General features: G+C 43.5%; 2 protein-coding genes across 2 annotated transcripts in view; both read right to left on the bottom strand.

Moving 5' to 3' along the window:
• The window catches only part of phlpp1 (PH domain and leucine rich repeat protein phosphatase 1), an 83,167-nt gene extending 75,325 nt beyond the window's left edge, over positions 1-7,842 (bottom strand). Inside the window, exon 1 of the mRNA XM_083781203.1 lies at positions 5,734-7,842. Coding sequence (XP_083637329.1) covers positions 5,734-7,453 — 1,720 coding nt within the window. The 5' untranslated portion in view covers positions 7,454-7,842. The remainder of the gene's footprint in view (positions 1-5,733) is intronic.
• A 4,831-nt stretch (positions 7,843-12,673) lies between these two features.
• LOC310870418 (phosphatase and actin regulator 1) overlaps positions 12,674-21,851 on the bottom strand; it is a 30,415-nt gene continuing 21,237 nt past the window's right edge. Inside the window, exons 9-12 of the mRNA XM_083781640.1 lie at positions 21,040-21,101; positions 18,558-18,698; positions 16,022-16,098; positions 12,674-15,171 (exon numbers count right to left, since the gene is read on the bottom strand). Of these exons, the coding sequence (XP_083637766.1) occupies positions 15,156-15,171; positions 16,022-16,098; positions 18,558-18,698; positions 21,040-21,101 (296 nt within the window). The 3' untranslated portion in view covers positions 12,674-15,155. The remainder of the gene's footprint in view (positions 15,172-16,021; positions 16,099-18,557; positions 18,699-21,039; positions 21,102-21,851) is intronic.

Genomic DNA, 21,851 nt, shown 5'->3' with positions numbered 1-21,851 from the left:
GGGCGCCCGGTAATGTTGATGTTGGTAACATTAAAAGTCCATAGACTTGGCCTACGCTCTGTTTAAGTGTTCTAAACAAACCATATAGACTTGGCTGCCATATGATATGACGTACTGTAATTTCAAAAGACAGACGTTGCGACCCTCAAAAAGGTGTTAAATTCTGCCCTCCTTTCACCTTAAAAATATAGGAACAATACAGTGTAGTGCTGAGACACACATGGTGCGCAATACAGACGCATGACAATGTGTTTGTCATTGGAAGACAAACACAAGCAGCGTAGATTCGATTGGGGTCCCACTCCAAGAGATTAAACACACATTACCAAATGGGTGTCTGTCTCCATGGCCTAATCAATGCATACTTGCTCCTTGAGCTGGAAGAAGGTTGATATGAGAAAGAATCACTGTGCTGAATTTAATGGCTGCCATGGAGCTGGGAATTTCATGAAGCCTTTAAAACCCCGCAGAGCCTTTGTAAGTCACCATGTCACACCAGCCACAGAGCAGTATCTTCAGTGAGCTGGCAGAAGGGTGCAGAGATACGGGGTGCTGCCGGCGACTGGTGAGTCATGTCGTGGACCAGAGTTTGAATCAAATTGCCGCCATGTCTTGCATGTTGCCCCCCCATCTCTCTCTCTGTCCCAGGTTTCCTGTCTCTCTACACTTATCTTATCTTATCTAAAATGCAGCATAAAATGCAAATAAAAAGACAATCGTCTTCAAAAAGATCTATTACATAGGCCTATACAGTATATCTAAGTAAACTAACATAAGTAAACTTATGTCAGGAATGTCACATGAATGTAGTCCTCCACAAATACGAATAAATAATAAATGGACAGGACAATCGACCCGATTACGTGTACTGCCCTTCTTGTCGACCATTTTACAGGAAAAGTATAGATAGACAGAGAGACAGACAGATGAGAAATGGGCATACAAGTTCCAAACAGGCACTAGTATGAGCATACTTTGTCATCACGATCGATGCACAAGTTTGATCATATATTTTTTCATCAGTACTGCGTGAATATAACTTCCCATGATGCACCTGTCACACCAAGCACACCTTAATTTGCACACGATGCAAACAACAAGCGAGGACATAATTGGCTGGGCACTACTGGGCACACCATGCCGAATGCATGACTTTGTTTCTGACAGAAACCGTGTCTATTAAAAATGAGTGGAATTGAAAAGGAGTATTACCGCAGTCATTTTCAGGTCAGTGTATGCCAGTGGTCATTAATTTCCGTCATAAAGCCGTCCAAAACTAAACACCAATTTAGTTTTACAAGAAACAGCCTTCAGAAAACATAATCCATCTCAACTTTAATAGTGTGCAAGTAAAGAGCTTGCAGAAAGCAGCCAACGTGGTGGAAGTGCCTGAATGCGAGTGTTTGCATTTGCAAAGCTAAGGAGAAGGCTAATGAAAGTTAATTATTTAGCGTTTGGTAAAGCATAATAGGTCCTCAGCCTAAAGGCCAGTGCCAGAGGGAGCTAGGGTTTAATATGCTGGTCTTTTCTCTTGCATATAATGTAGTAGTGAATACAAAATCGTGTTCGCTTCACTAGTTCCTACAATGAGGCTTCCCGTATAGGTGTAGGTGGTAGAAATGTTCAGTCAATGGCTATGCAGGACAAAAAAAGAAAGAAAAAGATAACAGCCCACATTTACATTGCGTCACAATTTTAATCGTAACCTTTAAGTCGTATGTTGTAGAATCAAAATCGATATTTCGCTGGATTTCTTGGATCGTGACAACTCAATAACTCATATAGGCCACGCTCATCCGTCTAGAAAAAAAATAAACTAGATTTTCTGCCATATTGAATTTCATTCTAAACATTTTGTGGAAGAGGCCATTTCCTAAAAACAAGACACCATACCAATCAACCCCAAATTTTAAATACATGTTGAAAGGCCTCAGTCTGATACTATTTTTCCGGGTCCCGACATCCGCAAACCCACAACTTGCAGTGTGAACTAGTGACCACACTTTCAAGTTGTTTTGATTTATTTACTACTTACTATTACTCTAATTTCTTTGTGCTAAATTGTTCCAATAGACTGGACTAAGAATCATGTTTTTCTTTTGCTGGCCAAGCATTATAAGCGTTTCCTGTGTGGTACCCCCGAGAAGCCTGTGAGCCTGTCAAAGAGCACAGCGGCCTTTTGATCTGGGCAACCTGCTGTATGTACTGTGCGTGTGCGTGTGTGTGTGTGTGTGTGTGTGTGTGTGTGTGTGTGTGTGTGTGTGTGTGTGTGTGTGTGTGTGTGTGTGTGCGCGCAAATCCCAACTGGGTCCTCTCATCTAGCCGCCGAGGAGTGTGTGCTCAACTCAAAGCTTGACCTGACCTCGGGGAAAATCAAACTGGCCTCTGCACCCTTCCAAAGCATTTGGCAGCATTCATCACAACAAACTGACTGCAGCTGAGCAGTCACTGCCTCTCCATTCTTATGCTCCCCTTGATCCCAGTTAGTACAAAAAGGAGCCAAGAGGGTGCATGCTTCATCTTGCTTGTTATAGACACAGTCTACATTATATTAGCCTACACAAACTACATTACGTCACATAATCTTATTACAGAAACATTTAACATTTCAAGCAACGACAGTAAGACACGTTCAATTTACAAGTAACCTTTAAGGAGTTATGATTACTTAACATTATCTAGAAGAAGTGAAACTGCAGAATGGGGCATAGTATTGAGCTATTGAACCGCCATAAATGAGAGAGATTACATAGTGAACTTCCTGTACCGGAGCCCTCTCTGCGTGCACACGCACAGAAAACACACAAAGACCTTCAGTGTGACAAGAGACCTACAGTAGTAGTGACAGCTGTGCCTGCGAGGCCGGCAGCAAGTCAGCTGAGGCTGGTTGGTTCACTCCTCTTTCTGTCTTCACTGTATGTACGGACTAGCATTTAAAGTGTCAGCGACACGCATGCTAGCGTGGAATCCCCCCCCCCCCCCCCCCCCCCCCCCCGGGCCCCCCCCCCAAAAAATACATCCTCCTCCTAGCCCCGACCTAGACCCCGCCTCCTTCCACTTCCTCCCCAAAAAGACATGCCTGACATTCTGGAGGAGCCAGCGTACATTCCTTGCATGCTGTGAGGGGGCGGGGTGGGACACGAGGGCACCCAGCACTGTTTCTACTTTACACACTGTAAAATAAAGACCATTCATTTAACTTGATTTTACTTCGATGCCTGAAGAAGGTAGCGAAACATCTTTGAATAAGTCGTTGCTCCTGTAACCGTGCAGTTTGGTATTATTTTTATTAACTCGAGTGTGAAAATGGAACCATAAAAGGATTCCATTCGCACACGCTCAGAGATGCAAATGGTTTAAATCAACGCTTAGGATTTTACCGTGCAATGCCTGTGTGTGTCCGTCTGTGTGTTTTGAAAAGTCATGTGTGTTGCAGCCAACTACAAATGTGAAGCAGAATTCAGCGGCCTGGGAGTGGAGGGGCTCAGGTGACCACACTAAGCTCTCTCACATGGGACGTGGACTCGTGGAGTGATGTCCAGGGTCGGAGGAGCATCTGAGCCACCCGTTGCCTGGCCTGCCACTACTCAGCTGACTGCAAAAGCGTGCACGGGATGCAGCCCTGTTGAGTGCACCGTGCACATTTGCTTTTGGTTCAAAGCGTACGTACATGCAGAATATACAGTACGACAGCAAATCACATAAAGCCCCACACACTATTAGAGTTGCCCAATTAACCCGAAAAAAGATCAAGATCTAGATTCAAACACCTATGAAATCTCATTTCTAAATTTGAGCAATAATCATGCAGCACTATTTGGCTGTCCAATTCATTTGAGGTACTCTTAAAGCAACAGTAGCTGGCTCCAGTTGCTACATTTTGAATGTAGTACCTGCAGCAACTTATAGTTTCAATATTTTCATGGTAAAAATGAGAATCGTGTGAAAATCATGATCTCAATTCTTGTGGAGGAAAAATCGAGATTCACATTTGAGTAAGAATCGTGCAACACTACTAGGTATACACGGTCATTCTACATATAAACGCTCTCTAATCTGAGGCCATCTAAATTAATTCATGCCAACAGTTCTCCGAACCACCAACAGTCTTTCAACAGCACAATAGGTCACGGAGCGCACGTGATGACAGTAAAGGTCAACCGGGACAACGGCCTCTACGCTTCTGAAGAACGAGCGAGTGACCTCTGCCTTTGACATGCTCCTCTGGACAGGAAGCCAGGGGACAGACGGACCGACAGCATCTGTCTGTATAGTACCGCAGGCACTCCACAGATTAACTGCTCAGTGCTCACCTTTACATTTAAAACACCCGCATTCATTCCCCAGGAGGAGCCCATCCACCCAACACAGACAAGGGTTTTTGCTAATCATCTCTACCGTCAACTCCCCCCCCCCCCCCCCCCGAAGTAACGCCATGATCTCTTTGCTCAGCAGTGGCAGCGAGAGCAGCAGTGGTGGAGGCAGCGGCGTGGCAAATGAAAAAGAGCTTCCTGCGCTCTGGACTGGAGGGGGGCATGCTAACCGGGCTTGGCAGGCCGTTAGCTAGTGTGACAGTCGCTGCGCTGGGTGCCAAGAGGACAGGCTCCGTGCCGCATCTCAATGACCAGAAATTCACAAAGTCCACAGAGCTGGGGTTTATGGTGACACCCCCGCCCCCTCCTCCACCCCCAGTCATCCCTCCCCCTCAACCGCCCACCTCCACCCCTCTCTCTCTCCATCCGCCCACACAGAGCATTCAGCCTTTTCATTAGGATGATAATGGGGCAATAGCCGGAACAGGGCCCATGTCTGAGCGCCATAAGTTGTGGCAATGGCTTTTGTGGCGATGTCATGTGTGTCCATGGGAGCACAACGTGCTGTTTCGGTCCACCACAAATGGCCAAGGCCACAAGCAAGGGGGAAAAAGCACTGAGAATCTAAAGGATGTCCCCAAGGCAGTGTAGGTCTCTCTGGCCAAGCGAGCATAACCTTGTTCTAACCCCCTCATGCCAGCATGCATACTTACACTTGAACATGACACTCCGCCATTATATGGCAGGCTTTGGCATAATAAATAACCTTATTTATTATGCCAAAGCCTGCCATATAATGGCACTTTCTTCACATTTATTGTGCCACTGCCTATTGTGTGTATCCAAAAAATTGCTTTCTCTTTGTTGCACATGCCTTACTTAGTTGACATTCACAGCAAACAGGAAGAGGAAGCTGTGCGTGAACCTCTTCTATTCAGGCCTCGTGAGAAAAGAGAAGAGTAGGCTAGTCCAGTGGGACATTACTCTCACTGTCTGAAGTGAAATGTAAAGTATTTGTTTTCAGTGGCTTTGGTACATTGGCAGCACATTATGCACCTGCATGAATGCACTGGCCTCATTCTCTACTCTGATACAGCCAAAGTAGGCTAACTGTTGGTTACAGATGCATCAAAATCATACAAAGGTCCATGGTCCAAAATAAACAATGTATGTGGTTTGTGAAAGTGAAAGCCTTATCAGGTCCTAGGATGACCTGGAACAAGACACTGTTAAGCCTGAGTGAGTACACAGTTGTGCTGCTGTGTCGTGCACAGAAAATGGCAGATCTACAAGCTCTGAATGTGTTGCAGTTTCATGTGATGCATTGTGAGCTTGAGCTTGCCCTTTTCTTGTAGATATGGCAAATGAGTATGTATCAGAACGTGTGTTAACTGAATAGGTGTGATTGCAACATATTTACCTGCATAAAACCGTAACAGGGAGCCAATCTCTGTGTTCATGCCTTCTTCTTGAACTCGCCATGGGTCCTTAAATCCCAGCTTAAAGAGAAAGTCATTCTGGATCTGGAGAGGCCTCTCGTCTTGCCCCAGCCTCCTGACGGCTTCGCCGTGTAACTGAACGTAAAGTGTGGGGCTGGAGGGGTCACATGCTGCATCTCCATTGTGGTCAGGTGGAGTCGACCCTGATTTTAAAGTGCCTTCACAGCCGTCGTGGTCTTGGATGTCAGGTGTATTACCTGTTGAACAGGCTCTTGACAATGAGCTTGCACTGCTGCTGGGTGGCAGTCTGCCCAGACTGCGAGGAGGCTTCAGTCTGTTCACCTGCCCCGTATCATTTGTCATGTTGTTTAAATGTCCTACGGTGTCGCAATGCTTGTAGCTGGCGTCGATGCCATTGGAGAGATGTTGGGGAATAATGGGGTCAATATTTGTGCCCGACGACGTGGGGCAATCGAGCTCCAATTCGTCAGAGGAGCTGCCGTACGTGTCATGGCCGTCTGTAGCACTGTCAAACGTGGGGCTCAGGATGGAAGCATCCGTGCCCAGGATCATGTCGTCGCTGAGAGAGTCCCTGTGCTCGCTGAGCCGGGCCCCGGAGCTGAGGTCGTCAAATGCACTGCTGCTTTCCACATCTGAGCCAGAATTTAACCCGTAACTGTCCATGCCGTTCCTCTGCTCTGAGTCGTCATCGTTGTGGGTATCCATGTTAGAATTTGAATTTAGATCTGATGTTGAACAAGTCATGTTGTCCTGTGACTCGGAGTCTGGGGTAAAAAGTTTCCCATCGATGTCCTGTTGCTTTTGCCTGTCATCTGCATTGTCCATGAGCAGCAGTCTCAATCTGTCACCTGGCTGGCCGGATAGGCCAGTCCTGAATTCTGTGGATTCCAAAGAACTCAAATGGTTGCATTTTATACTTCCGTCTCCATTCACTTTGCATTGATTATCATCATTATATTTATAATTTACATTACAGTTGCCATTTTGGTCAGTCATATGGCTAGTATCTTTGCAAAACGTGCGCAAAGCTGACCCCGACTTACTGCAGAGTTTGCTCAGACGCAGCGCCATCTCGCCGGCCGTGGTGTCCATCGTGCAGAGGACCGGTCGAGGAGGATACGAGGGCGTGAGTCTGTCGTGGACGTGGATGGAGCCCCGGTGGAGATCGGCGCGCATCCACTCTCTGTCCGACGGCTGGAGCTGCATGTTCTGCCGCTGCCTCAACAGGGTCTTCCTGTCCAGACTCCGAGTGTGTAGAGACGCAGACGAGAGGGCCGAGTTCATCTTGGCGGTGACAGCAGCTGAGGAGGTGGTGGTGGCAGTGGTTGTTGCAGCCGCGGCGGAGAGATTCCTCTTCAGCCGCCTTCGTCTCAACAGGAGAGAGTTGGAGTTGCTGCTGGTTAAGCTCCGGCCATTATTAGAAGCAGCTGTCCCGGCGGTACTTTTGTTTAAAGCGGCGGTAGACCCCGCCATAGAGGAGGAGGCAGCGTGAGAGATGTTATTATTCCCATTCTTCATTTCCAGACGGGAACCTGCCAAATGCCCACCGCCATCATCGTCGCCGGGAGTCCCCTGGGCGGCCAGCGACAGTCCGCCGGGCTTCTTCTTCAACTTGGTCGCGGCGTTTCCATCCGACACCCCGCCATCCTCCGCCGCGACAGCCTGCTGCGCACTTTCCATCTTTGCAAATGAAAAGTACTCGCCGAGACAGACTAGATAACGGTGGTGCGCACTTGGCCAAACATCCAACCTCTACATTTAAGAGCCAGGCAGGAGGTGATCACAACACAGTAAATGTCCGCCGACTCACTGGCCGGGCGGTGGAGTCTACTTATCACACCACTGGTCATTCACGCCGTGCCTTGTTCTCCTTCCTGGCTGCAGGGTGTCTTCTTCCACTGTTGTTCCACAAAACATTTTAAGCGATGAAAATGCAGCCGAGAAGAGAAGAAGAGGCTGGCCGCGTTGTGGGACAGATCAGGGCGGAGACGACGAGCTACCGTACGTCTCATTTAGACCCAAAACACTACAGTTAGAATATGAAATGAACGTCGGTCGACCTGTTACGCAAATACATCACTGATATATATTCATGAGGGCGGAGAGACAAGATGGGGGCGCTGACTGACAACAACGCAAAGTACTGTGGGCCGTGTAGTTTAAAAAGCCATGTGTCGCAATGGACTTTTCTCCAAAGACAACCGAGTGGGGAAACTACATTTCCCAGATATGGTCTGTCGATGGACAGCGGCGGTGCTCGAGCGTTGCCATGTCCGCTTATTATAAGTGTTATTATCTGTGCGTGTTTTTTCCTGTAAAGCTGCTTGTTGGGCTTCTTTATAAACTCTAAAGTATGATTTGTGCTTATTTCCTAATGTCGTTAAAACCAGTGATTCTCACACATTCCCATGCCTTGTCAAGGTCACGGTCAAGGACCCCCCACATAAATGTGTTTGTACAAGCAGCTTGTATATCTGCTATTTTAGTGCCCTGCTATTTTAGTGCCCTGGATGCTTATTTCTCTCACACAATCTGGCACCACTGGCAGTGTTTTTGTGGAGGCGTAAACAGAGGTCTTCTACGCTATATAAAATGCTACTCTATGATAAAAAAAATCAAATGTAGCGTAGCCACATAAGCACACCCTTATCTGTTCTACTAGCCCACTCCTGTGGAAGGAAGGCCATGCGTAGGCGTATGTGCATGGCCTTTGCGCGCACTTGATGGAATAATAATATACAATGAAAAAGTTACAAAGAAACAGGAATCCCTCAGCTGTTGTTTATGAACACGTAGAACTACAACTTTAAGGTATTTTTTATTGATGGCCCAATGTCAATGTGCACATAATATACAATTTAAATGTACAATACGCATCTCTTAAAACATATATACGGTACAGTCTCAAGTGTTCAAAATTAACCGAAAATCGCGATTATGGTCATTTTTTGACTAGTGGTGGTGACGATCGAGGCCCAGTCGGCGAGCACTATCTCATCAGGACGCCATTTCACAAGGCCATGCTGACCGCCCGGTAGATTTTGTGCTTTTATTATGTTGTATTTTACGCCATCTAGTGGAATTCCATGATCTTAGCAGCATGGTGGCTACAACGTAGCCTATACTAAAGGCACCGAATCTACCTGATGCGCAGGCCTGGCAGATTGATACATTTCTCGCCCTTTGTTTGATTGGTAACTAACTGGATCATATAAGGTTAAAACATGAATTAATCAACCACCGGTATGCTATTTAGGCATTTAAACGGTTCTTTCTAGTGTATTTTGGATGTAGCTCAACCTTTTTTGTATTTGTCAACTATAGTGACTAGTTTATTCATACACATTAACATCATGCCACTGCATGTTATAGGCCTACTGTTTAATTGGATTCTGAATATATATTGTTTAATGCATATAATAGGCCTACAGTATCGACCACTATTCTGAACCTGAAGTAACTTTTTTAAGGATAAGTGTCAAGCCGTTGTCAATTGACAAGCCGTGGATATGCACGGCTTCGTGGATATGCACGGCTTGGGATTCATGTGGATCATTGTATAGTCTGCTATCAGACTATACAATGCGAATGCATAAAAACGGCCTCCCCCCAAATGGCATATGGTCATTGGTGGTCCTGGTCTTGTGTGATTATGTCCATTTGTGTCTGTTTTGTGTTCTTCTGTCTGTCCAGTAGTTTTAGCTTTTATGCGTCACATTATGCTGTTGTAACACTTCAATTTCCCCTCTGGGATTAATAAAGTATATCTCATCTCATCTCATCTCAATTGCCCTATTGGCACAATGAGACTAGTATACCATTAGGGCTATGTGCCCAATTCACCTGACTGGCAGTTATTGTGTGGAAATATATTGCATTATATACTCAGAACACACACACACACACACACGGCTTGCCTTGATCCTAGAAATATAACTGTGCTCTATGAAGTATACCACTATATGCTGCTTCAGTGCTTTGTGTGTGTGTGTGTGTGTGTGTGTGTGTGTGTGTGTGTGTGTGTGTGTGTGTGTGTGTGTGTGTGTGTGTGTGTGTGTGTGTGTGTGTGTGTGTGTGTGTGTGTGTGTGTGTGTGTGTCACACACAGGATTTGCTCTGGGCATGCCAGAGGCTTTTGAATATTACCAATGTCACTGATTGCAAGCAAAATATAAGTTGGACTACTTCTGAGCAAAATTCACATGGTTTACCTAAAAGTTAAAATTCACAAGAAAAGGAGAGAAATCAAGTGTTTCCAATCATTCCACCGAGTGCTCTGCCTAAAGAAATACTAATACAATAAAACTCCCAAAATGAGAACAGGCAGAACTCAATAAAAAAGGACATGACGCTCATGTGTGTATTTTCAAACTTTATTGTGCTAAATACATGCTAACATGTTTCTGTCAAGGCCTTCCTCATGGGTTATGTGACAGCAGGTCATTTATGTGTACAACAAACCACGGCCAATGAAAAGTGCAGGAAAAAACACCCAAAGTTGACAGTACAAAAAATCAGACGAGACGACATCATCCTTATATCATCAGTACAGAAAATAAGTACTAAAGTCCATTAGTAGGCTAATATTATAAACCATAAAATAACATATAAAAATATCAATAAAACTATACTTTATTGGGGAACATTGTCCTATTATATCAAAAACGCCCACTGATGAGTAACTTTTTCCTCTGCCTGTCAAACATTGAGATGAAGGTCATGGGCTTGTTTGGCATCTGTGTAAAGTTTGGCCAGTGAGTAAAAATGTCCTCTTCTGATGGCAGTTTTGTGCCCTGAAATGTATAATTTAAGAGTAGGCTATATTGGTTTGTCATATCTAAGCCTTTCCACAGAGACAGATCAACACGTAACTTAATGTGTGGAGTTACAATGTGAAACATGTTCTGTAATGTTTTCTTTTTTTTTTGCAATAATGCTGTAGGTCCTATATGCATTACAGTACATTGCACAGTTTTCACAGCTAAAGTTACCTTTCAGTGATGTAAGCCAGTGGGAATGATTCGTTTTGGGCTGTAGACCACATCATGATTCATGACCCCCCTTGGAGCAGGGATCTTTTCTGGGTGGAAATAATCATATTATAGGCTACTTGTAAGAATAATGCACAAAATAAGTCAAACACATTTCATATTAATACAAATCTATCTACATAATTTGTCTGGGTTTTTCAAAGTGTCCCTCGATCTACCGGTAGATCAAAGATACCGTTACAAACCGTTGCCTTGGAGCATAGGGTTCAGCATACAGGATGTGACAATGATTCCTCCTGATAACGTTTCTAATCTCTACAGAACATGATTGAAGTGAAACCCACCACAAAAGGCCTGCGATTTTTAAATGTAACTCAGTTTGGCACACAGGATAGATCAAATGTCACTACAACCGTCCATTACATTTTCTACAAAGTCAGCAAAGGAGGAACCATTCCAAGAAGGTCTATTGACCAATGTGACGTTAATATGCTTAAATGCTCGGTCAAACAAATTACAAATCGGGCTTTGATGTGTTGTAGCAGGTGAATACTACTTGTAAAGTAGCATTTCAGCCAGTTGGTGTGCAGTAAACAGTTATTTTATTTAGCTCCGTTATTTCATTACGGAGCTATGCATGTCCCAAATGTCTGTGTGTGTCTATGTACTGTATGCATGTATGTACAGTATGTATGCATGTATGTATACATACTATAATACTTACCATGTTGTATGTATGTACAGTATGTATGTCTGAGCACAGAAAGCTGCAACACCTAAAGTGGCCAGTAGAGTACACTGTACAGCACAGAGTACATACAGTACGAGCCCTGGGCCATTGGATGTTCCGGGCACCCCCCGGGGACCCCTACACGGTAACTCGGTCATTTCTCGACCGTTTTGGACGCGCGGAGGCTCGCCAGAACCGCGTTCCTTCCTGGGGGTCTGGACGTTCTCAACCGTTTTGGACACGGGGAGGCTTGCCGGAACCGGGCCCATGGCGCGTTCCTGGGGGTCTGGATGTTCCGGGGACCCCTGTACAGTACACTACAATACAGTACAGAGCACAGTAGAGTACAGTAACTATAACCATAAATGTATAGTTGCACCGCTCAGTTCACACAGGTGTGATTTTCCCAACATTTTAAAATGTAGGATGTATTAGGGCTCTACTGACCTCATTCTTCCTTCAATGTTTCCCCAGTTGGACGTAGCGCGTGGAAGGAACACGTTATTCCAACCTGTTCCTTTCCCCTCCATCAGGCCCCCCGACTAGCCAGGGGGAGGCAGTTTAGAGACCAGGATTACAGCAAGTTTTCTTTTTTTGTGAGGGTACCTACCCTAGGGGACAACAACCCTAGGAGAACAAGCAAACTCCACACAGAAGGGCCCTTTTGCCAAACCCACCTTGGGTATGGGCACTGATGGGGAAGCGGAGGAGAGAACACACCCCCAGTGGGAATTGAACCCAGGACCTTCTAGCTGTGAGGCGACAGCACTACCAACTGTGGCTTAATTCTACATTGGTAAAGCACCAATAAAAAAAAAGGAGGACGCCATTGAGGATCACTTCAACAGCTTGATTTTGGACTGAAAAACGTACCTTTTACTGTGTGGAAACTCCCAGCCCACCGCTACGATTGTTATTGGCAATTGTAGGGGTATAGTGGTGTTACCAAGTGTATATGAGATTTGCAAATATTGATCTTTGAATCTGAAATTATTCCTGGTGAAAATATAAACATTCCATATTCTGAGGCTGACATTAGTCATTGTTTTAGCACAACAAAGTATGATAACAGATACACTTGTTTTTTTTAGTTTTAAGTTCCACCTTTTCTCACTTTAGTGATTTTATTATTAACACAATACAGATGCATTCAGAAATGGAATTTAATAGACATGTTGCATCGTTTACATGGCATTCTAAAAAAAAGAACATCACTTTAAAATTCAGTCAACCCCCCAATTAACAAAGGAAACGGGTTATTGCTGAAATTAATTTTCCTTTGCTTGATTCCAGCGAAATGATAACCTCATGCTTGGCTCACTGGCTCAAACAACAGATGTCAACAGATTTTAAATGTCGCTCTAGGGCCTAGATTGGATAATTGCATTTATGTTATGTTCGAGAGTTAACAGTGTGTCAAATTCCCAAACATGACATGATGCTGGAATCCAAAGGGAGCAGGTTCTAGCACGGAGCCCCTCATCTTTCAAGGACTCAGATTAGATAACCCAGTGAAACTGAGAACTAACAAAAACTGGGACAATCTGTGAAACCTATTCTGTTCCAAGTCTCATCAAAACCCCCGTTTGTTCATATATATATAAACCATAAGTGCATAAACCTTTTGTGTCCCACTTATCAGTGTATACTGGGTCATCTATTCTAGCCTCTGCTGCTGGAGTCCTTCAAATTGTGGGGAGGATACATTGTTCCTTTCAGTCAAGACAAACAGAACCTTTCCATTTTGTAATTGTCTAATGACAAGAAAATAAATGTATATTGTGTTAAATAATTTAAAATCATTTGGATCTGTATAAAGCCTATAAGCACAAGGGCACTGGTCTAGGATAAGTGATCAAGGTACATGAGCAGTAATGTCAAGGAAAAAAAAGATAAGAGCTCTTACACTGTTAAATCCTCAGTGTTCATTTAACACTTGGTATACAAATGTAACCAAATGGACCCGGAAGGGTTAATTTTGTTACATTTGTACACCCAAGAGATAAATTAACACGGATATTACAGTGTACAATACTGGATGCATAAGAGTCCTCAAAAACAATGGACATATAAAAAGACAAACAAAGCAAAAGATTAAATTAACAAAAAACAAAGCAAAAGATTAAATTAACAAAAATCTCACATCTCCATGAATCCACCAAAACCTGTGACTGACTTCCAACAGACGTGAGAATGCATGACTGCGTTTCCTCATACAGAGTTGGCCCGTCAGCCTCGTTGCCCTTCGGCAGAATATAGTGAAAGACCATTGTTCTAAATAATTTATTAAATATAAAAGAAAATTAAAAACCCTGAAGTGAGAAATAGAATAGTGTACAAGCAGAGTAAACTAAGTTACTAAAGTAACTTGTACCTTTTTCTCTACCAACAGGAGGAGTATTGCTTATTCAAAAGCTAAAAAAAAAACAAGTATGGTTGAAAAATGTACAGTATGCAAATACAATGTACAGGTTGAGTAAAGGTAATTCTCTATATAGCTGCAAAACAAGATGGAAAAAATAAAAAGAACCATGTGAATATCAATATGATGAGCCCAGCTCTTGGTTCTAAGATCTTCTATTAATTTTATATTTAAGCCACACGGAGCTGTGACATCCCCTGAAGACATAAGTTAACTATTTAAAATCAAAGTCCCACAATTAAAAACAAATGACACAATAAAATAAATTCAGTAAATTGTTGCACACATTGTATGCAGAATAAATCTTGTTGCATTTTTAAAAATGTCTAAATCCTGACATGAAATTGAACATATTCAGTTTTCTTTAAATGTCAACTTGTCTACCTAGGTATAAACAAAATGTACATTTTTGGAGAGAGCGCAGACATCGCCCTAACTCCCAAATTCACAGTTAGCAATTAGATCAACATTGGTCGGTACAAGTGGGGAAATTGCACAATAAAGCAAGAAAGAGTTGTGACTAATTAGGACTACGTTGTCATGATACAGAGGGACCTCCAGGGGGCACTGTGATCTAAGAAGAGCAGAGAGAAAATATTGCACATGATTTGAGTGTTGGATCCCTCCCTTTCACGTGTCCCTGTAAGCCATTTCTAAAAGTCCACGAGGAGACCAGCAAAGTTGCATCTCTAGCCGACAGTGAGTTCATCAAAGCCGATCCTGCACCCGCTCACTGAGACGTCCATATTCCACTGGGACCACGGTGTCGGAGGACCTCCAACGACAACACATGTAAAGGGAAGGCTTCAACCAGCAGTTAGTAGTACTGTCCACTGAGAGCAGGAGTCGAAATCAAGTCCACGGGCGTCACTGAGGGAACGCATATTATGGAAGAGGGGCATTGGTAGCCCATGACACACCAGAGAATGCCAAATTCAAAACCCCAAAACCTTCTCCGCTGTCCCATCTGCAGGGTACAGAGTACAGACTAGACTCACAGCGTGAGGGGTTTATGGACTCCACAGAGGGACTGGTGGGAGTCAGTCCGAGCCGTCGTGTGCTGCTACTGTGTGAAGTAGAGGGGAGTCTGTATCTTGGGGGCGTAGTACTACCGACTCAGCTGTGTGGGTCTTGAAAAAAGGCATTTTCAGAAGACATGGCCTTATTGTGCCTGCCAGCACTCAATGTTCTCAGTGGAGGAGAGTGACAGTCCGGCGTTGCTAGAGACAGTGGTGGTCGACTACGGTCTGTGAAACCTTAAGGAGAAACATGGGGACAGAAATCATGTACTGTACGAGTACTTCATCTCAAGAGATAACTTTGTCATTTACAGCATACATGGGCAACTGGAGGCCACATGCAGCCCCCACCTTCACTTAATGTGGCCCCGCAGGTTAATATCCGAACATTGACATATTATTTATATCAGCTGTTACAATTCCAAACATGAAGCGCTTTAATTACTTCAGTCTATATTAGTAGCTGTCTAGTCTTTTTAATGTCCAATGTAATTGCATTTAAGTTCATAAAGTTAACGCAAGCAACCTATAACTAAATGCATTTGAAATTAAACAAACATTTTGCTTTTCAGGATTCCAATTCAAAAATATAAAAAATAGCAGATCTACATGCTCAAAACACATCAAAGAGTGCAACGCGTTTTGAGCTTGTAGATCTGCTATTTTTGCTACAACAGTACAGTATTATGCAATGTGGCCCTCTGGAGTGGAACTATAGTGGCCATCTCCATTTTCAATGTTGCCCATCCCTGATTTACAGTAAGCCAGCCGTATGTCACGTGAACCCTATTCTGGACATGTCAAAATAGTTTATCTACAGTACATACATTCCTGGCCATCATTGCTGCATGCAATATCGAACCTGCATTTTCATATAGCCATTCCTTTGCCAGGAAGGTTTTTGAATGATCACAGCCCAGCTCTGAGACGTAGAGAAAGTAGACAGAAATCTTATAATGAGCTTTAGTGCGGAACAATTTGATGAGGATAAGGTTGAAAATGGGTGTGCCTTTTCTTCCACCATTGTACTATGGAGCATAGATTCAGATTTAATGGCTGCCAACAGATGCATGCGAGTGAGCAGTACCTGGTTAAATGTCGGCTTGATTCGTGCACTTCCATCTCGTTGCTCTTGAAATCATTGAGTTCCTTCCGTATAGCAGCCTGCAGAGAAACGGAACAGAAAAATTGAGATGGATCTCTAACAGCCTCTCCATGTGATTAAGACATATCTGTCAGATTTTTCATATTCCATCCTAATTGGCGAAGATTGACTTCTAAAGTGGTTCGTTTGGAACAAAATGCCTCAAATAATGAACGCCGTGACATTTTGCATGCACATACCAAGCCAAAGAAGAAATGCCATACTAAATTGTTAAAAATCAGCCGTTCACCAACTAGCTGAACCACCAGGTACCCCACGCATTTACTGGTCAATTTAGTAGTTTAAATTAATAATGGCTTCAAAATGACTGACTACATTTTCACCTTAAGGTACAAATTAAACTTGATATGATCACCTACGTTCTTGAGCGACATGAAAAGGATGGCAGAACTTGGAATACGAAGTATCTTGACAGATTCCAAGAAGACTTCATAGCTTAAAATAGTGAAAATACAGATTTATTTTCATCGTTATAGTCAGGGTCATCCGTCAAGACTGCTAGCAGGAGAATCTACCGAGTTCCTGTTTAACACAAAAAGGAGGATGTGCCCCAGAAGCCAATAAAATCTCTCATGTGAAGTGAGGGGCGCTCTTATCATACTTCATCACATTCCGTACTCAGCCAATCAAATCATCACATACCGTGGTACAAACACACAAAGCTGTGTATAGGAGGGGCTAGTGCCCCTCAAAAAATAAACGTAATGTGATGTATGATGATAAGAGCGCCCCTCACTTCAGTATGATAAGCACTACTCATTTCTAATCCCCACACCCAGATGATTAGAAAATGACCTTGGAACTTAGTGAAGATCTGATTAGTATTACGTTATTGATTGATTTCATGCCTTGCAGACAGAGTCAAACGTCCAATTATCAAATCAGTGGCTCAGGTCTCTTTAACAGCCTGAAGTCTGTGTGATGTCATGTGCAAACCGCATCTATCCGGTTGCGTCAATTCAATTTGTAATTTCGTATGACTCAAGGGGACATCGCAGGCCCCGGTCACAAAGCCAGGCCTTGCCCCAGCGGAAAACAACCGATACCCAGGCCGGCCTTAAGATGATACACAGGCAAAATGTGACTAGTGTAGGAACAGAGCCAACGTCAGCAGAGCTGTACCGAGGTTGGAGAGGGTCCTGGGGCACTGTCTGTCCAATTACGGCCTTATATAAGGGCGGCGAAAGGACTGTTGCGTAAGCCTTTGCCGATTCTCCGTGTTTTCAGTCCCCAGGTGTGATGTTCTGGGCTGCACGTCACGTGTACAGCAGAGACTGTGTTTGAGCTCATTAAGAGTCAGTCATTAAGAGCATGGACCGTTGCCTTTTCTTAAATTCCTCTTGCAAAGTTTGTCTCGTTGATTATGTGTGTATGTTATTAGTCTACATTTTGGGCCTGCTATTCTATTCTGCTATTCTGTCTTTTTATTATGTTGCTTTCTTTTACCCTGCTCTGTAAAGCACTTTGTGACTATGTCTGGAAATGGGCTATATAATTATAAATTAATTATCATTGGATAGTGAGCAACATAACTGCTTGGAGGAATGGGGGGGGCGGGGGTCTTTACACAACGTGGTTGAGGAGGAAATGCCATAAATGGGCAACTAATCCCCCAACGACCATTCTTCTGCATTATGATTATGAATGTCTTGATTCTGAAGAATATTGCTGCTATTTTGGTATCAGCTACAGTGGGGGTAGGGATGGATAATTCTACGTGAAGAACCAACTAACAACAAGCCAAGAATAATCTTGACAGTAGGCTATACCCCATGGAATTCATTCACTACTACATGGTTAGAAACTAGTAGTACATGATGTTCGTGTCCCTCAGAACAGCAACAAGGGTCTGTGAGGAACCCGACAGGAAAGCATGAATGTTTAAAATCATTCCCTTTGTTATTTTAAAAACATTTAAAAATAGTGCAAATAGCTGATCTACAAGCTTGATCCGCTATTTTCACTACTTTTGTGCGACAATCTTATACTATGACGAAGCAGGGCATTCATTCGCGGGAACCCACAGAGCTGAGATATGGAGATACAAGGTTTGTGCTCGACGGCAACGATACACTAGTAAAGTGTTTTGTAGTGTTGATTTTGACAGCAAATCTTGGATTTAGTTTTAGTCACATTTTAGTGAATTGAAATGTTTCAGCGTTAGTCTAGTTTATATCGTTACGATTTTAGTTGACTAAATCTACAGTTGATTTAGTTAGACTAAAATTCCTTGATTGCATTGTAGGGTCACATGCAGAAAATAGCCGATCTACAAGCTCACAACGCTTCTACCTTTTATTTGTTGACAAAACTGTCAATATATTTAATTTATATTTAGTTTTTAGTCAGCATTGCTTAGTTTTTATCTAGTTATAATTTAGTTTAATTTAGTCAACGAAATCAACTAAATCTAAATGATGAAGTGAATATATTCTGGGGTCCCACTGGTGGTACTGGCCTTGTCGGCTGCGGTGAGCCGGGTCCAGGGCTTGTCTGCCCGTCGGTCGTAGTCCTCAGACTCGGACACGTCCACGTAGTCACTGAACTGGATGAGGATCTTGGCCTGTCTCAACTCCTCTACGGTGGGCCTCTGGCTTAGCTGAAAACGACACAATCAAATCATTACAACAGACAGACAACAGCCAGGCCATCCCATTTGCAGTCTAAATTGATACTCGTATACAGTACTCATGTCGGCTACTCAGGTCAGGTCCCACGGGTTGAACGGCGGGGCGGGCAGATGCGTTATTGTGGGGTGAGTTACTGTGTGCGAGTCTGGCACTCCCTCTCCTCCTGGACTCATCTTATCTTGTGCTCAATGGTCTTGCTTATTTGATCAATTATGCACAGCTACACCCATGATGTGTCTGTATGCATGTCAACTTTATCTTTGAATGTGTAGGACACTCCCTGTAAGCTATCTATCATTTCATGTTCTCTCATACACAATTACAAACAGGAAAAAAGATGAACTGTCTCATCATTCACTCCCCTGACTGAGCTAAAGTGAACTTGTAGGCATATTACCTAGTGCTGAATATGGTTCCGTTCGGTCGCTCATACCCTATTTGGTCATTTGATCGTTTGGTGGTCTCCGCATCTGCTGTCATGTCATTGAGTGACACCAGCTGACTGTGCTTGGTTGATCATGTGACCCTGCAAAATATATTAGTGATTAGGGATGGGTCCGATTAATCGATAATCGTTTTTCTTTAATGAAAATCTGTTGGAAAGGCAATAGTCATCCAAACAGGACAGGACTATAGGCCTACCAAAGTGTGCCTGGGATGTGTCTGTGTAGCTGCATGACTGAGAGGAGTGTGAGTGACTGAGTGTGAGTGGAGATTGATTCCAATCAAGATACATGTTTGGAGGATTTAGCAGGTGTTGGGAATTAACCTAATCAGGTCTATAGGCTGGGGTTGCTAATGGTGATCAATTTGCTCAACACTGGTCCAGGGACCACCAGTAGTCCTTGAGGGGGTTCCAGGTGGTCCTCATCCAAAAGATGGAGTTAGTAACCAAATGGACCCTCATTAACTCTCAAGAGTTAAAATCATTGTTGATCATCTACATCAGGGGTTCCCAAACTTTTTTGGCTTAGGAGGGAAGAATTTTGTATTTGTAGGGTTCAAACGACTAATCGTTAATATTGAATTTCATTTCACGATTTTCATTTTGGACACATTTACGCATCCCTATTAGTGATAGATGCAACTTCTTGGATCTCCACGATTAATTGTAGCCTAAAAGCAAGGCACGAGACTACAACCCCTGATCAAGAACTGGATAAAATTCGATCGAAAAGCCACATTATTAGTTAAACTCAAAAGACTAAAGACACTGTGTGGATCAATTACAGTGGGATGACAAGCCCAGGGGATGATCATTTCACTGCGGATTAGCCTATACTACAATATGGCTTGGAATTTGCAACAACGGAGGCATTGAACATCAACTTGGATTTGGACGTGGACTGTCTCCGAGAGGGCCGTGAGTAGGATACAACGGAAAACTATTAATGGAATGCACGCGCGCGCGCTCTCTCTCTCTCTCTCTCTCTCCCTCCCTGTCTGGAAAGCAATTGAATGGACTCGTTTGTGTCACACACGTAAAGTGAGGGGCACCCACTGTATTTCGGCCACATGTCTTACGTCCTTTTTGGCAGTTCTCGCACCTCCAACATTTCCTAACGAGCTGAAAGACCTCACCGCAGAAAGACCAATGTGAAAATCCACTGTGATTTACGTTCATTTGTTTTATTTCTGTAATCAGGTTAGGCGGCATAAGCCTCTGTAATCCCGCCGAAGGACTACAAACAGAAACCAGATGGCAATTAATTAATGGAGAGCACACGTCTGTAGGCAGAAATGGCGAAAATCTCAGACAAATGTCAAAGCACGTTTGGAGGGGTTTGATTGAAAACACAGTGGAGAAGATCCCGCTGTCCAAACCACAACACTCACGAGCAGAGCAGCCATATAGACAATTTCAAAAGAGTATAGACAATTTCATCCCCTGAGAACTTGCTGCCAGCTTAAGGAGGAATAAAAGGTCAAACTAATTCCTGGCACAATGGCCTTCAGGTGTGTGCAAAGTGCTACCATGCTTACTGAGGGTGATAGGAACATGCGCAACACCTCCAGATGGGGCGGTGAAGTCCTGGCCACAACCCCACTGAACAGTCAAGGGCACAGAGGACATGACCCCCCCCCCCCCCCCCCCCTGCGGAGATGTAAGAGCTGAAACAGTAGGACTGCCGCTGATTTCACTTCTCATCTCAGATGACTCATTTGCTCCGAGTTCGTGTTTGCCAGGTGAACACTAGTATGTGTGACCCAAACAACACATTGTAAAATCCCGGAGAGCTGGCCTGCGGTTCACCTGTGCAGATCCTGTGATGCTGTGGAATTTTGTCAAGCTATTTTTGGGGGCTTTACCTTTCGCGACAGTCTTCGTTTAAGCTCCCTCTTCTCCTCCAGCTCCTCCAGCTCATTGCGTGCTGCAGAAAAACACACACATGTCTAGCTTTGCACGGTGTTGTACGGCATGCAGCACATGAGCTTAGTGGCTGCTTGGGAAAACATTAAAGGCTGGCAAGAATTAAAAAACGTCATCTTAATTTCGAAAATCAATAAAAATATATTTGAAAGAATAATAAACTTAATCTGCATAATATGATCGATTAAAATGCAATACATCTATCTCGTTATCCGTCCCCATGACAATAGACCAATAATCACAGCAAAACTCACACATCCATATGGATACAATGAACCACTAAGCCAAGCTCCAAAGGCCAATTATCAATGTTAGCGCGCAAATAAACTGAGCACATCATCACGTGATTTGTATGCATTATTCAAGATATATGCTGATTTGTATGCATTATTCAAGAGATCTATGCATATCACTGTAGACAATGTAAAAGGATTAAGGAAAGCAATTCTCCCATTACAGCAAGATCAAAGACATGTTTGCAACTCATATTTTAAGATGTAGATGAACATGTAAGTTGTAATGAAGCCAGATAATTAATTTAACAAACTGTCTGAAAGCTTTTTAAATGGCACAAGAAGACATGCAGTTATGTGATTCTGCATCTTGCTTTTAGAACAAGCCTTAAATTATTTCGAAACTTCCTTTTCTTGTATGATTGTTAAAGCTGCACTATGTAACCTACCCCGGATTTGAACCCTGGTCTGCTGTGCAAGTGCTGGATGTTTACCACTTAGCTAAAAGGTTGTCTCAA

Source organism: Protomyctophum parallelum (assembly GCF_964188405.1).
Source record: "Protomyctophum parallelum genome assembly, chromosome: 14".
Classification (NCBI taxonomy): domain Eukaryota; kingdom Metazoa; phylum Chordata; class Actinopteri; order Myctophiformes; family Myctophidae; genus Protomyctophum; species Protomyctophum parallelum.
Note: the sequence above shows the minus strand (reverse complement) of the source record. Positions and strands in the feature narration are given on the sequence as shown.